Raw genomic sequence first — 16,702 nt, forward strand, 5'->3', positions numbered from 1 at the left:
TGTCAGCTACTCCTCCTCTTTTTCCTCACTGCTGTTTTTTGCTTCTTTATTTCCCCTTGGTCAGAGTAAGAAGCAGGTGAATGCACAGGTTGCAATGGTGAAGCAGCAGTTCTAGTGAGCTCTTGTCAGTAGGGCCCTGCTGTGGTGTCGGCCTTCAGCAGGTGTTCAACCATACTGCCTCTTGACACAGATAAGGATAATGAATGAAGATGCTATTAGATCTTCTGGAGGTGCTATTGGAGCATGACAAGGAGGGCTACTCCAAAGTTTTCATAGATTTCAGCCAATCTGGTGCAGAGATCCTTAAAAGGAATTGTAATGATGCTTTGAGGGGAAAGTGCTGAAACACATCAAAGCCCTTCAATAATAATATGCACAAGCCATAATTCTGTTTGCATTTTGTTATTCTATTAGGTTGATGGAGAGGAATCTTCTAGCTCAAGCGAAAACAGAGCAACCAGTAAGTTCCAATCCATAGGTGTTCAAGTAGAGGAGGAGAAGTGGTAAGCAAAATATTAATTTGATATTTTACAGTCCACTGTCTTTTCAGTAATGCTGATGGTGTGGGAAGCAATTTAATGTTGGTGTTAAATTACACAAACACATTAATCAACTGTGCTTTCATAAGACGGTGGGTTTTTGATGGACATTCTTTAATATGTGCATCCTTGGCAAAAGCAAGTAGTGACATGATCCTAAGGTAAAATAAAGAAACAAAGACACAACAAACATAATGAAAGCCCACTGTAGCCCTTCCCAAATGAAATCTATACTGTATTTTCCCATGTATAAGATGAGGTTTTTAAAATTAAATATGATTATTAAAAATTGGGGGTCGTCTTATACACAGATAATGCAGAGCGGGGACGTTTGATTGGTAGCAGCCGCGAGCAGGAGATGTAATCAGCAATTGGCCGGGTGGTTGGTGGTCTGCTGGTGATTGGCTGCTGCTGCGGCAAGTGGTCTGCTGGCGATTGGCTGCTGCTGCGGCAAGTGGATGGCCGATTGGCGGTTGTTGGCAGCAAGTGGGCAGATGATTGGTGGCTTTGTTGAGGCGTGTGATTGGCAGTGGTGGTCAGGCAGGTAAGCGATTATTGGCAAACCCCCCCCCAAAAAAAGCTCAACAACTCTGGGCAATCCTCCCCCAAAAAGCTCAAAAACTCTGGGCAATCCCCCCCCCAAAAAAATAGGGGTCGTCTTATACACAGGGGCGTGTTATACACGGAAAAAATACGGTGTGTGTGCATACACACACACACACTCAGTTAGCAGTATGATATGGGCTATGTCACCCATTCTTTTTGGCTTAGGGGGTAGGGCAAGTAAGGTTGTGCAACATTATAGGGTGTTGAGAAAGTGAAAGTGGATAATCTTTTCATGCTGTCCCATAATGTTAGAAACCTGGCTTATTCAAGGAAACTAAAGGGTAGGAGATTACAAACAGGGAAAATAAAGTACTTCATCACAAATGGCATAGCCAAGCTATAAAATTTGCTGCTACAAGATGTGGATATGGCTACTAACTTGGTTGGCTTTCAAAGGGGATTACTGTACTGTAGATATATTCTTGTACGAAAATGCTATCAGTGGACACTAGTATGTATGTTTCCTCTAGGATCAGAGGCAAGTATGCCTTGGAAACTAGTGTCTGTGGGGCATGACAGCAGGAAAGAGCTCATGTACTCATGCCTTGCTTGTGGGCTTCCCATCGGCATTTGGTTCTCCACTGTGAGAAACAGGAAACAGGACTAGACAGGCCTTTGCTCTGACCCAGCAGGCCTGTTCTTGTGTTCTTTGTATTGCTATTTATAACGTTTTAAGTAATGAATTCAAGAAGCGAGAGTTGCCTTTTGGGCCCTTTAAAATGATTTGTTTTTATACAGTCTCTTTAAAGAGTTGTGATTTTAGATAGTGGTGATAAACAGGGGATTTAGTGCTATAATTAAGCACAGAGACAAATTGTAACCAGCCGTGTACTTCCATAAGGGAACTACTGATTGATGAGGGACTGAAGCTGGCTTGTCAGAAGATGAGCTCCTCCGGTACACAGAGAGCTTATCATTGCCACTTAGGTGTCTCATGCATTTTGTTAGCACAGCAGAATGAATTTAAATCACTGTCGCTTAAAATAATAGACTTGTAAATGGAATGTATTTTCCTTGCCTCAAATCAAACATGTGCAGGCAGACACAGCACAAGGCCACTTTGGGTGCATATTTAATAAAGGAAATATGTTAGAAACCCTCGCTGTTTCAATACAGTCATATACTGATCAGGTAGCTTGCTATTATGCACAAAGCTGCCAATAGGGACTTGTTTTGAGCCAGCATTTATCTCCAGAATCTGCTTTAAGTGTTGGGCTCTGCCCTAGGACATGTGTAGAATTCATGTGCACCTCCTACCCCAGTAATGACAACCAGACTCCATCAATATGGGTCCAGAGAGAATGGCTTTCAGGTTGCCTTTGGTCCAAACACAACCGTGTTTAGAAAATCACTATGTAAATCACCAAACAGAAGCAAGGGAGGAAACAGGTTACTGTAACCAAGGCATTTGCAGTCTAACTTTAGGGTTCAGGTAGGTAGCCGTGTTGGTCTTATTTTAACTTTAGGGTAACAATGTTTGAAAATGAACAAATGCAATCATTTCACAGGCTTTGCCATTTTTAGTTTTCAACTTGGTGACAAGGGCTGCTTTATCACATCTTCTTAGCCTCTGTTCTTCTTTTGAGGGATTTCAGCAATATGGTGTATGTTCATTCTGTGGCTTTGTACATTTCCCCTTTCACTTTTAAGGCACTTTAAGTGTAAGTGTAATGCCCATGCAGTGGAACACTGCCTCAACCCACATGCACCATCACACCTACCTTGTGTATGACGGGATGCTGTTTACTGTACATACGACTGAGCACTGAAATACTTAAACAGAAATGTGGGAGGTTCCCAGTGCCAGCCCAATATATTTTGGCACCTGAGATGGACTCCAAAATGGCATCCTCCTTCCTGCCAGGGAAGAAGAGTTGAGGGAAGATTTACATTGGGGAAAGAAAGATCAAACATCAGGATCTGCTGCCTTGGTGGACCCTGATGCCTAAGGCAGTTTCATCAGCTTGCCTCATGGGTGGGCCGGGCCTGGAGGTTCCTGTGTTACTGATCTTCAGCCTGGAAATGAAAGTATTTAGCTAGTTAGTTTATTAGTTAGTTTATTGTTACGGTACTCAACCAGCATACACATATATACATAAAACAATCCAAAATACAATTTAAAATATAAGCAATGAATATAAACCATTTTAACCATTATAAAAATTATTAGATAAAAGAAGGTATCACTACTTGGGAGGGTACAACAAATTTTTGGGCACTACTAACTAGGTCGGCTCGGATTTTTAGGGCTCTGGCACAGAACTTGGCTACCTTTGCTGTCACATTAGAGTTGGCATCTGAAAGAAGCCACTCTATACAGAAATTGTCCGAGCGTCCAGGAAGCTCAGCCAGTATTTTAGATGCTACAGGCTAGCCTACATCTGGCTGCCTAAAAACTGATTCCTAAGTCTATCTTTTGAAGATGATGTGGAGGTGATATCATCATGATTTGATTCCACCCTTCCACCTTAATTTTCATATACAGGTATTACAGATGAAAAACAAGTTTTTTCTTAGCTCATTTTGACTTCCCCTTCCCCAAAGTAGTACACAAGAACATAAGAAGAGCCTGCTGAATCACGGCAATGGCCCATCTAATCCAGCATCGTGTTCTCACAGTGGACATGAGAGCAACAGCACTTTGTCTGCCTGGGGCTCCCAGCAACTAGTATTCAGAGCCATAGTAATATAACAGCCGTGAGTTTGCTCTAGACTTCCTTTGCCATGATACACAGCCTTTTGCTGAAGGCAAGAAGAAGAAGAGTAAGCCTTCAGAAGAATTGGTTAAGATGAGTATGGCAAGCTCTATTGATGGTTAAAAAAAGAAAGAAAGAAATTACATAATGGATTTCATTTATATTCTCCCATGCCTTCAGAGCTGGAGGTGTACATAGTTTTCTCCCTCACCACGATCCTGTGAGGAAGATTAAGCTGAGAGATAATGGATGACTCATGGTCATCCAGTTACCTTCATAGCTGAGTGGAGATTTGAACTGTGTGTGGGGGATTTCCAAATGATCCATTTATTGAGCATTCATTCTGTTTCATTTGTGTGTAGAGGTTAGATGGCATTTCACCAGATTTCCAGTGCATGATCCTATCATTTTCCTTCTCACAAAAGCATCTGATCTTTTGAAGAAGCAGGTTGGTCGCAAAAGACCATCCAATAAATTATAATGGTGACGTCTCAATAAATTATAATTGTGCACCCTGAATGTGATTGGAACCCACCTTAAAATAGCAACTGTCTGGAAGTTCCCTGAATCTTCCCAGACCTAGTCTAACACTATATAATCACTACATCACAGTTTAGGAAACTCATCTTTTCAAAAGGTAAGCAAAAATGTTGGCCATTGTATGATCACCCACATGTGATCATCTGGGACTCTTTATATTTCTTCTTCTCTTCTCATTTACTTTTTGTTTTCTTGCTGACTCTTTGTTATGTTTTAATATATATTTTAAGTTAAAAATTAGGTGGTTTGTTTGTTTGTTTAAAAAAAACACCTTGCTTGGGACAAAAGAACATCTCTGATGAAAAATGTTGGTAGTCTTCCACTGAACAACACTTACATGATTTCTTGTATATACTGATTCAATCATAAGAGTAAATCTGTCAAAATGTGACCTGTTACCTTCTTGCATATCGCCTCTTTGTTGAAGCTTGTACGTCTGCAGTCTGAGTTCATTAGATGATAAATTATTACTACCAGCTACAAGTTATCTGGGTATAAATACCTTCTATCAAGTTGCAGACTTTTCCCACTGCCATGTATTTCAGAGAAATAAGAGTTATCTCAACACTTGAAATGTAAACAATTTAACAGTGTTTTACCACATAAATACTTTTTTAAAAATCTCTGTGAAAGTGAGATAGTTATGACTAGCTGGTACCATATTTTGAAAGGAGTTATTTACAGCATACCCCTTATGTACTTTTGCACTGACAAATTTATCTATTTATTCCATTCATATCCTGCTTTCAGGGTAGATGGCAGCTAACAGATTGAGATTGAATCCTGACAAGACAGAAGTACTGTTTGTGGGGGACAGGAGGCGGGCAGGTGTGGAGGACTCCCTGGTCCTGAATGGGGTAACTGTGCCCCTGAAGGACCAGGTGCACAGCCTGGGAGTCATTCTGGACTCACAGCTGTCCATGGAGGCGCAGGTCAATTCTGTGTCCAGGGCAGCTGTTTATCAGCTCCATCTGGTACGCAGGCTGAGACCCTACCTGCCCACGGATTGTCTCGCCAGAGTGGTGCATGCTCTAGTTATCTCTCGCTTGGACTACTGCGATGCGCTCTACGTGGGGCTACCTTTGAAGGTGACCCGGAAACTACAACTAATCCAGAATGCGGCAGCTAAACTGGTGACTGGGAGCAGCCGCCGAGACCACATAACACCGGTCCTGAAAGACCTACATTGGCTCCCAGTACATTTCCGAGCACAATTCAAAGTGTTGGTGCTGACCTTTAAAGCCCTAAATAGCCTCGGTCCAGTATACCTGAAGGAGCGTCTCAATCCCCATCGTTCTGCCCGGACACTGAGGTCCAGTGCCGAGGGCCTTCTGGCAGTTCCCTCGCTACGAGAAGCCAAGTTGCAGGGAACCAGGCAGAGGGCCTTCTCGGTAGTGGCACCCACCCTGCGGCATGCCCTCCCACCAGAGGTCAAAGAGAACAACAATTACCAGACCTTTAGAAGGCATCTTTAGGGAAGCTTTTAATGTTTGATGGATTTCTGTATTTTAATATTTTGTTGGAAGCTGCCCAGAGTGGCTGGGGGAACCCGGCCAGATGGGCGGGGTATAAATAATAAATTATTATTATTATTATTATTTCAACTATCCTGGGCCTTCAAGACAACTTGAGTTCCCACTGACCCTCAGTGCTTCCATTTCAGTGGCACATACTTCAAACTGACTGTGCTTAGAATCACAGCATGGCACCCCGAACCAACTGAACTATCTAGGCTGAACCCTAAACACAGTCCCAAAGGTTTCTAAGGTGCTTATGTGTGCTTAGCAGTCCAATCTTACAGTCTAGTCCTCAAAAGTAAGTCTCAGTGATTTGGTGGAAATGCTAGTACAGTAGGTATGTTCATAGTATATTATTCCCTGTTTGTTAATAAACTGGGCCACACAGCTGAGGATAGAGAGGTAAGCCTCCCCTCCTTGCATGCTCTGATCCTGATAAAAATCAGGATACACATATCACATGAGCCCTTTATTTTTATTTTTAAAACACACACATCTGCTGGTGTTTTTAATTCTGCATTTAGCATCGCATCTAGTTTGGCCCTCAGCTACATCAAATGAAAGAACTGTAGACATCTCAGCAGCTTGCAAATCTTTCACCAACTGAGGTTTCCCCAATAAAAAGTTTTGCATTACCTGTTTTGTTTCTCTCATTACCTGGTATCAATCCAGCAACAACCGTCTGTTCTAAGTAGTAATGAAGCAGGCTGATCCTACCCTCCAGTCCAATTCCTACTTGCCATCTGTAAGATCAGTTCAGTTCAAATGTATTTGTTTCAGCTATAAGCCATAGCCAGTTTACATAAATTTGTACATAATTAAAATTTCAAGGTAACAAGATAAACAGTGTATAATTAATACAATCAAAACCATCTGCAAGTTGTTCAGCACCTGTTGTGCAAAGGAAAATCTCCTTTCACTAAAAATGTAAACAAGGTTCTCAAAAGGGATACAAAAGGAGAGGCAGAGAACTAAATACATGCAAATAAACCAGCGGCTGCTGTTCAGAACAGACGCTGTATTGTGTTGTGTACTGGTTCAGCCAGTCTACAGTTTCATGGTTTTGTGCACCTTAGGCCAGGTAACTGTCATAGTTCTCTGAGGGTGTAATTATTACACCTTGTTCCTGCAGGGCACAAATGAGCACAAAGCGACTGAGGTTTAACGCACGTAAGCAAGGAAACTGAGGGACCTTCCCCTAAGAACTATTTATGTGCTGTTTATGCCATGGCTAGCTCCAGCTTTCAGGGGGACATGGCTGACACCCTCTACTTCCCATCCCTGCTGCTGGGCGCATACCCCCTCTCCCCTTTCCCCTCTCCTTGCTGAGCACCTGACCTTTCCCCCTTCCTCTTAAAGATATTGGAAGGCTGGACTGTGATAGGCTTATTGGGCAGCCCAGCAATGAGGTGGGATGCGATGGGGAACGTGGCAGCAACGAATCCCAGGAAAGCCAAGTGCTGGGCTACTGTTCCTTTCTACATTAAGCAGCCACTTGAATTCCCTCACCATTGGCCTCAGCGTAGGATTGCTCAGGAACAATTCTAGATCAGGGAGCAAGTCACTGTGGAGCAATTCAAATAGCAGCTTGTAAGTAGCAGCAGCTGTCTGATTCTTATTCAGCTGCTCAAATGTCTTATTCTTTAGCCATAAAATGGCAATAACAGTGTAGGATGGGCATCTTAGAAGTGGCTGGAGGACTGCTGCTTTCTTGGAGTATAAATTAATGAGCAAAGGAGCTCTGAACGTTATGGTTGCCAAGGCAGTGCATCTGAAGACAATGTCATTGAACTCCCATTCCTTTGAACTATTTAGCTGTAATGATGTTTCATTAATCTCCACTGTAGATCCCTGCTTCTTTTGAAGGCATATATGTTTACACAGGCCAGTGCCAAGAGTAGTCCACCCAGCAAGGTTGCACCACAGAGCTGTCTAAATAAACATAAAGGAACAAAAAAAAAACTAGGTCACTCATTATTATGTGCTGAACAAAAACTTCTTTGATAATACTAATTTAGCCTTAGAACAGAGTGAGAGAGAGGGTGTATCCCTGAACTTTAAAATGCAGTGTATCATCCCCTCCTTAAAGCAGAGCTTTATAGTTTCACAACTGAGTTGTTGCGGTTTAATGAAAAATCAGAATGCCCAGTTCTGCAATGTACATGCATGTATGCCAAGAAAGCAGCCCCCAAGACCTCGTTCCTATGTTGTTTTTCGAACATGATTATTAACCTCTGTAAGAATAGGTGCTGTGAGAAGGAACCCCTGAATGGCTTACTCAGAAACTATGTGTTTGAACTTGTCAAACAGAAAAAGACTGTGAGATATACAACGGGGGAGGGGGCACAAAGAGAGTTCATTTTACGTGAGAGGCATTGCATGCACACCGATTCTTTTAAGATTGCTGTTATTAAAGAAACATAATTGTTCCCTGAGTTTTCATGCCACCTATGGATCCTGGGAAGGAGGAGGGGGTGCAGCGTTAGCAGCACACCACAAATACGAGCGACACGAAACAAAGAGAAGCCTCCTACGCCAAACCTGAGGCGTGTCTGTGCAAATAGAAGTTACATCATCTATTTTTGCACTACTTGACACTGTGCTTCAAAGCATGCAGCAGCATGGTAAAGGCTTCAGTCTATGTTATTGAGCAGGGGGGGGGGCTGAGTTTGTGTATGTCAGATACATTTATTCTGCTGAAAACAGCTTTGCTGCCAGAGATTTCCCTTGCCTTGTACAATACTGATCCGTAACTCCTTCCTCCCCACCACCATGGCTCATTGCTCCATGTTTACAACAGCTCTAAAGATCCACATTCCTGGCCCCTGCTCTTTTGCCCTGTGAAATTAACGTTTGAAGTCTGTCAATACTGCTTTTCATCAGCAGGATGAGTCATGCCTCAAAGGAGGCAAAGCTTTCTTTTGGGCCTGCTGCCACTTATCATTGTACTCTTTCTCTAGAGTCTAGAACTAAACAGCCAGGTTATCTATCCCTTATCAGCACTGCCTCTTTGTCCCACCTAGCCAGCCTGGAATTTCTCCATAGAGCTAAAACAAGTTGAGAAGGAAGAAACATGCAGTACTTCTATGTCACACTTCTCCTGTTGCAGGTGAAAATGGCCTGTTCCAGGAAAACTTACCCGTGTTTTGCACTGCAACTTCCTTCTCCTTTTGAATACCGTATGTGATTTAAATAAGGGCAAATGGAAGAAACACATTCTATCTACCAAAGCACTTCACTGAAATAAGAGCAATTTCAGCCTTTGGATAACATCAGTACCTACTTGCTGGATCATCACCTTGTCGTGGTGAGTGGGCTTGCATGTTCCTATGACCCCTGTGAGCGAAGCCATCGGGAATCTCATACTCCTAGCAGGGTCACCCAAGGTGGTAAAGTCAAAGGGAAGGAGCTAGACAAAGAATGATCCAAGAAGTCCTCAATGGCAGAACAGGCGGATGATAACAAGCGGTATGTTACAACAGCTGTGAAGGCGGATAAAGGCTGCAGCAGATAGGAATCTACCAGTTTGTGGTGACTACTTCATGCCATCGGAACAGAGCCCTACTGTGAAGACTGTACGTTGGTCAGAGTGCACTGATCTACACGCATAAAACAAAATCATGCACAGGCGTCTTCCGAAAACCCAACCCAAACCCCAAAAGTCCCACGGCGATCGGCAAATGGTAACGGGGGCAGGATCGTGAAATCTGGAAGCCCCTAGTCATGAACCGGCACATGGGTGGTGGATACAGATTCAGTCATTCTGACTCAAGAAACGAGGCAGTTGAGCAGCTCGGCAGCTGTATCCATGACTGAGCAGCCTTTTAGGATCCACTCTGCTCACCCCGAAAAGGGGGAGGGGCTAGAAAAGGTGCCCTAAACATAGTCTGCCTCCCTTTTCCCCTGAGTGGAGTCACCAGTGGGTCACCACCTAGCGGTCGTAAAAGACAATTGAACTTTGGAACATGGAATATACAGACTTTGTCAGATAACACAGACAGCAAGCGTCCTGAACACAGAACTGCCATCATTGCAAGAGAGCTGCGACATTTTAACATCAATATTGCAGCACTTCAAGAGACCCGAAGAGCAGGCGAGGGACAACTGAAGGAAGAACAAGGAGGCTACACATTCTTCTGGAAAGGTCTATCTGAACAAGAACATCGAATACATGGGGTAGGCTTCGCTATCAAAAATGACCTTGTGAAGCTCCTGTCAGAAGTCCCTAGCAGCATTAATGGGCGACTCTCAACCCTTTGAATAAAGCTCTCCAAAAACCAACAGGCTACTATTATAAGCGCTTATGCACCAACACTGGATGCCGAGGAAGACATTAAAGAAAATTTTTACTCTCAGCTGGATATCGTCCTATAAGAGACACCTAAGGAAGATAAGTGAACTATTCACAGTGAGATCAGGTGTTAAACAGGGTTGTGTTATTGCCCCAACTCTATTCATTATTTTCATTGCCATGATCCTACACTTTGTCGACGGGAAACTCCCCACCGGAGTAGAAATCATATATCGAACAGATGGAAAGCTCTTCAATCTGAACAGGCTGAAAGCAAAAAGTAAGGTTACTGTAACTTCCGTCATAGAGCTTCTGTATGCTGATGACAACATAGTGTGTGCACGCTCAGAGGATGACCTCCAAACCATCCTAAATATCTGTGCAGAAGCTTACGAAAAGCTTACGAATAGATTGTTGTGTTTTATTCTTCTGTTGGGAGCCGCCCAGAGTGGCTGGGGAGACCCGGCCAGATGGGCGGGGTATAAATAATATATTATTATTATTATTATTATTATTATTATTATTAGCCTATCACTCAACATCCAAAAAACCAAAGTGCTGCACCAACAAGTACAAAATAACCCCTCTGCAGCGCCACAAATCCAACTCAGTGGTGTAACGCTGGAAAATGCTGATCACTTCTTCTACCTAGGCAGTTACCTTTCCACAAGGGCCAACATTGATGCTGAAATCCAGCATCGCCTGAGCTCTGCGAGTGCGGCTTTCTCCCGATTGAAGTGCAGAGTGTTTGAGGACTGGGACATTCACAGGGAAACCAAACTGCTTGTTTACAAAGCTATTGTACTACCAACCTTACTATATGCTTGTGAAACATGGACCACTTATAAACACCATCTCCAACTCCTCAAAAGATTCCATCAACGGTGTTTCCGAAAAATTTTACACATCACTTGGGAAGACAGGTGAACTAATATCAGTGTACTGGAAGAAGCAAAGATCACAAGTGTTGAAGCAATGATTCTTCAACATCAACTTCGTTGGACTGGTCATGTTGTGCAGATCGTCTTCCAAAGCAACTACTCTATTCCGAACTTAAAAATGGAAAGCGTAATGCTGGTGGTCAACAAAAGAGGTTGAAAGACTGTCTCAAGGCAAATCTTAAAAGATGTAGTATCAACACTGACAACTGGGAAACACTGGCCTGCGAGCGCTCCAGTTGGAGAACAGCCTTTACCAAAGGTGTCACGGGCTTTGAAGACACTCTATCTCAGGACGCAAGGGAGAAACGTGCTAAGAGGAAGGCACACTTGGCAAATCCACACCGTGATCAACTCCCGCCTGGAAACCAATGTCCCCACTGCGGAAGGATGTGTGGGTCCAGAATTGGCCTCCACAGTCACTTACGGACCCATTGTTAGAATTGTGTTTATGGAAGACAATCTTACTCGGCTACGAGTGATCACGAAAGAAAGAAAGAAAGAAAGAAAGAAAGAAAGAAAGAAAGAAAGAAAGAAAGAAAGAAAGAAAGAAAGAAAGAACATCAATGTTCAAATGAAAAATTAAAATGAGCAGAGGTGCTAGAGTTTCTTCTGTGCCCAGAACCAAACAAATCACAGCAAAGAGAGAATGTTCTGTGTAAGATGCCACACACACACATTTAACACTGGCTGTCAGAAAAGTCAGAGTACTTTATTTATTTTTAGAACTTATATCCTGCCCTTCACCCTAGGACCTCAGGGTAGGTTACAACAATAAATATATAAAACCATAGACAGTAAAACAATAAAAACTATCATCACTGATAAAATGAAAGCAATTTGTCAACACCTAGGATTTAGGCGGCCTCCCAGCATCAAAATGCCTGTTGAAAAAGGTGGGGCTTCAGCTGGCACCTATAACTGAACAGTGTTGGAGCCATGGCAAGCCTTCACCAACCTGATGCCCTCCAGCTTGGGCTGATGGGAGTTGGGCTCAAGAGATCTGGAAGGCACCAGGCTGAAGAAGGCTACTCTGGGGGGAAGTGTATCCATAGACAGGGAGCTGTTGACTGAGGAGGCCTTCTGCACAGTGGGGTGGAGAGTGTAATCTTCATAGCTGTCATTTTGCACTAACAATGGCAGAGCATTCATGTGGGGAAGCAGGTCAGTACTCCCAGGGGCGTAGGAAGGGTGGGGCGATAGGGGTGCTCCGCCCCGGGCAGGGTGCCATTGTGGCTGCCCCCGCCCACCCGTGCTGGGTGTCCTGCCCCCGCAATGTGCACCACACCCCCAGAACGCGTGCCAACCCCGCCTGCTCTCTGCCCCCGGTGCCGAAGTATGAAGCTCCGCTACTGAGTACTCCAATGTACTCCTGAGTTCTTCTTGGCCGACTTCAGGAGAAACCAAACAGAAAGCTAAGGTTTGGAGAAAGGTAGAGATCCATGTTTTATCCTGGCAAAAGGTGTTTAAACCCTTTCCCTGATAAAATCCCACACATACACACAAGCTGCTAAAAGGATTAACATCTGATATGCTGGGAAGTCCAAGAGGAACATCACTGTGACCAGACTGAAACTTACGGTACTTCCACACGAGAGTTTATTGCGGGCTCAGTGCTGCTCATGAATGCAGGACTTTTGCTGTGTCGACACATCATGTTCATTAAAACACAATCCCATGTCTTTGTTCCCTGTTTAATCCGGATTTGCCATTTCCGTGAAAAATCGCAACATGTTGAAACAAAAAACTAACACGGGAATGATAGATCCAACTTAAATGGGGAGCAAACGTGAGATGGCATTTTGATGAGGGTGATATTGTGTAGCCACTGCAGAAACGTGGCATGCATCAACAACACCAAGTCCACAATAAACTGCCATGTGGAAATGCCCTTAGCTACATGTACTGCCTTTATTTTTTATTTTTTATTTTTAAATTTATTTTTATTAAAGGTTTTCTCAGTTTACAAAGACATGGGCAGTGTCTCTCATAGCATTTTTACAGATCAGTTTCAATTGTTGAGACATTGGGGAGGAAAAGGGGGAGAGCGGTAGATAAGGGAAGGGGGTGGGGGTAGTGTGACAATGTTTCTAGTTTACTTAAAGTGTGTTGGGGGGGGTTGTCAGCATCGGTTGTGCAGGTTCTTTGTTGTGCATTTGTTTTCCTTTGATGGTGAGAGTTGTTGGGGTTGGCCTAGGATATAGTTTTCTTTTGTGGTTGGCTGTGGTGGTCTGTTTTATGTGAGTAGGGTGGGCGGGTCAGGTTAGCCATATTGATTTGTATGCTGTTGGTGGATTTCTGTCGTTGTCTTGTTGCGCTGTGTATGTGATAAAGGGGAACCATACTGGGGTGAAGCCGTCTTCTTCTATTTGACCCCGTGTCAATTTCAACTTATTGGTTAATTTTTCTAATAGGGCTATTTCCCATACCGTCTGGTACCATTGGTCCATGTTTACTCCTGCCAGGTCTTTCCAGTGTCTGGTTATGGTGTTTCTGGTAGCTGAGAGTAAGTGGGTTATGAGTTCTTTGTGATGTAGGTGGGCATTATTGTCCTGGAAGATGTTTAGCAAGGCCAGTTCTGGGGTAAGTTCTAATGTTTGTTGGGTTATTTTACCTACTTCTCTTACGGTTGTTCTCCAGAATTGTTGGGCTTTGGGGCATTCCCACCACATGTGGAAATATGTGCCTGTTGATGTGCATCCTCTCCAGCATTTTGATGAGGTTCCTGGGCGTATTAGTGCTAGTTTTCGTGGTGTTAGGTACCACCTGTAGATGGTTTTCAGAGTGAGTTCTTTCCTTTTTGCTGATATGGATTTAAATGGGGGTTTAGACCACATTCTGGTCCATTGAGTGGGGTTGATTTCATAGCCTATATCTTCTTCCCATTGTTTTTTTATTGCGTCTGGGGAGTTTGTGGAATTTTGGAGCAGTATTTTATATATTGCAGATACCATCCCTTTGCCATGACCCTTTGTCGTTAGAAGGAGGTTTTCAAAAGGTGTCAGGGGTCTTGTTGCTGCTGATTTTATTACTGGCTTGTTTAAGAGGGCATGTAAATGTACTGCCTTTATTAACCAATGAAACAAATGTGTGGGATTATAAAAAGGAGCTATGTACCATACCGTACCTGTCTGTTCAAAAACTTCCACAAAATTAAGTCAGCCTGCAAATCTGATGAGATGTGGATTCAATAATCTTTAGAAAGCAGTGCATTTCTTTGCTAACATCTGGCAAATCTACATGTAAATTTATAATGAATTTTAACATTGTTCTATATTCTCACCTGTTTTTATCTATGTTGTCTAAGGGCCAGATTCAACTAACTGATGACATTAGTGGAAGACCTCAAAAAGCTTCTGCTAGTGCAGTAGGGCTTATCCCTCTCCCCCTTTCAGCCCCCAGTTGGGGGGGGCATTGGGAGAGACCACGAGAACAGTGCACAGGGGGAGGAAGGGGGCAATTGTTTCATCAGGCAATTGCTCGCAGTGATGGATGATTTGTAACAGCACAATGTTGAATTTCTCCCACAGCTTTTTATATGGTGTTGTTCAGTTTCCGCAGGTTCACAAGGTCAAACAGTGTTACAGCAGCCGTTCAAGCAGACATGGATTTCCATGAGAACTTTGAAATGTCTATGGACCCTCAAGAAGATAGTTATCCTGGGCAAATATCAAGACAGTACTCTCGAGATGCCAGCACTTCCACTGTAAGCATACAGGGCTCTGGAAACCATTATCACGCATGTGCAGTGGACGATGACTTTGATGGAGATTTTGATCCTTCCATTTTACCTCCTCCGGATCCCTGGATTGACTCTATAACGGAAGATCCAATTGAAGCTGTTCAAAGGTCAGTGTGTCATAGAGATGGACACTGGTTCTTGAAGCTTCTTCAAGCAGAGAGAGAGCGTATGGAAGGTTGGTGCCAACAAATGGAGAGTGAAGAACAAGAAAATCACCTGCCTGAAGAAAGTAAGTAGTTCAAATACCAATATACAAAGAGACATTTATTCTGCCATTTTCCCCCATCTAAGTCTATCATAGGGGTAAAGAACATGTGGCCCTCTAAGTTGTTGCTGGACTCCAGCTCCCACCAGCCCCCGTCAGCCAATTGCCAGGGATTATGAGAGTTATACAGTGGTACCTCGGTTTATGAACACAATTGGTTCCGGAAGTCTGTTCATAAACTGAAGCGTTCATAAACTGAAGCGAACTTTCCCATTGAAAGTAATGGAAGGTGGATTAATCCGTTCCAGACGGTCCGCGGAGTAACCGTTCATAAACTGAAGCGAACTTTTCCATTGAAAGTAATGGAAAGTGGATTAATCCGTTCCAGATGGGCCCGCGAAGTACTTAAACTGAAGCGTTCATAAACTGAAACATGGGTGTAATTTTTTCCGGAAGTCTGTTCATAAACTGAAGCGTTCATAAACTGAAGCGAACTTTCCCATTAAAAGTAATGGAAAGTGAATTAATCTGTTCCAGATGGGTCCGCGGTGTTCATAAACCGAAAATTCATAAACCGAGGTGTTCATAAACCGAGGTTCCACTGTAGTTGGAAAACATCTGGAGGGCAGAACATTCACATCCCTGGTCTAACGATTTGAATGGCAAAAACTTTTAATTCCTAGATATTCCTTATGGCTGCTGAAAACAACTGGGCATCAGCTTTGTATATCTTCTGATTTCACATCTGTAACTAATCATGCAAATAATCTGAGGATTCATCTAGGTTGTTGCAGCACTCCAAGAATATTAATTGGAGAAAGTCACCCTAAAATGATATTATGATGGTTATGAAATACAACATTGGGATTGGTTACCTCTAAGTAGGTGGAAAATATAGAACAATGACTTCAAATAGTGTTTGTGTGTGTGTGTGTGTGTGTGTGTGTGAGAGAGAGAGAGAGAGAGAGAGAGAGAGAGAGAGAGAGAGAGAGAAGAAGACTTGTGAACATTTAAACCAGCCAGCAAATAAAAACCCAACACCCGCACCATCACTGCTATGAATGCCCAGTTCTCAGTTACCTAATATGCATTGGCAGAGACACATAAAGAAGAGTCGCTCCAGATGATGATTAAAATTTTCTGTCCCATTCTATTCCATATTTGGCATACTAACAAAGTGGCAAATAACACCACAATGCCAAAAGTTCCAGTATGGGCAGGCTCATACTCCAGAGAGCCACTGACAGTCAGTGTACATTGGCGATGATACCAATGTGGTACCCTCAAGATGTTGCTGGTCATCCTTGCTGACCATTAGCCATGCTGGCTGGAGCTTATGGGAGCTGGGATCCAACAGCACCTGCCAGGTACCTTGACTACAACCGGCATAGACCAAGGAGCTGGATAGACGTTGAAGAGCTGCTTCCAAACAGTGTAGAGAATGCTGAGCTTGGTGGAACAATAGTCTGAATTGGTATACAATTCAGACTTGGTTCTCGAACTAAATCCATTCCGGGAGTCCGTTCAACTCTTGAAACAGTTCAAAAATCAAGGTGTGGCTTCCAATTGGCTGCAGGAATGTCCGCGTCAGACATCCGGCTTCCAAAAAGTGTTTGCAAACCGGAATT

The 16,702-nt window shown here is 43.3% G+C and overlaps 1 protein-coding gene across 1 annotated transcript in view; it reads left to right on the plus strand.

The window, feature by feature from the left end:
* The window catches only part of DLGAP1 (DLG associated protein 1), a 104,940-nt gene that overhangs the window by 75,989 nt on the left and 12,249 nt on the right, over positions 1 to 16,702 (plus strand). Inside the window, exons 6-7 of the mRNA XM_035124393.3 lie at positions 415 to 503; positions 14,680 to 15,098. Coding sequence (XP_034980284.1) covers positions 415 to 503; positions 14,680 to 15,098 — 508 coding nt within the window. The remainder of the gene's footprint in view (positions 1 to 414; positions 504 to 14,679; positions 15,099 to 16,702) is intronic.

This window comes from Zootoca vivipara, chromosome 8 (assembly GCF_965207765.1).
Source record: "Zootoca vivipara chromosome 8, rZooViv2.hap1.1, whole genome shotgun sequence".
NCBI lineage: Eukaryota > Metazoa > Chordata > Lepidosauria > Squamata > Lacertidae > Zootoca > Zootoca vivipara.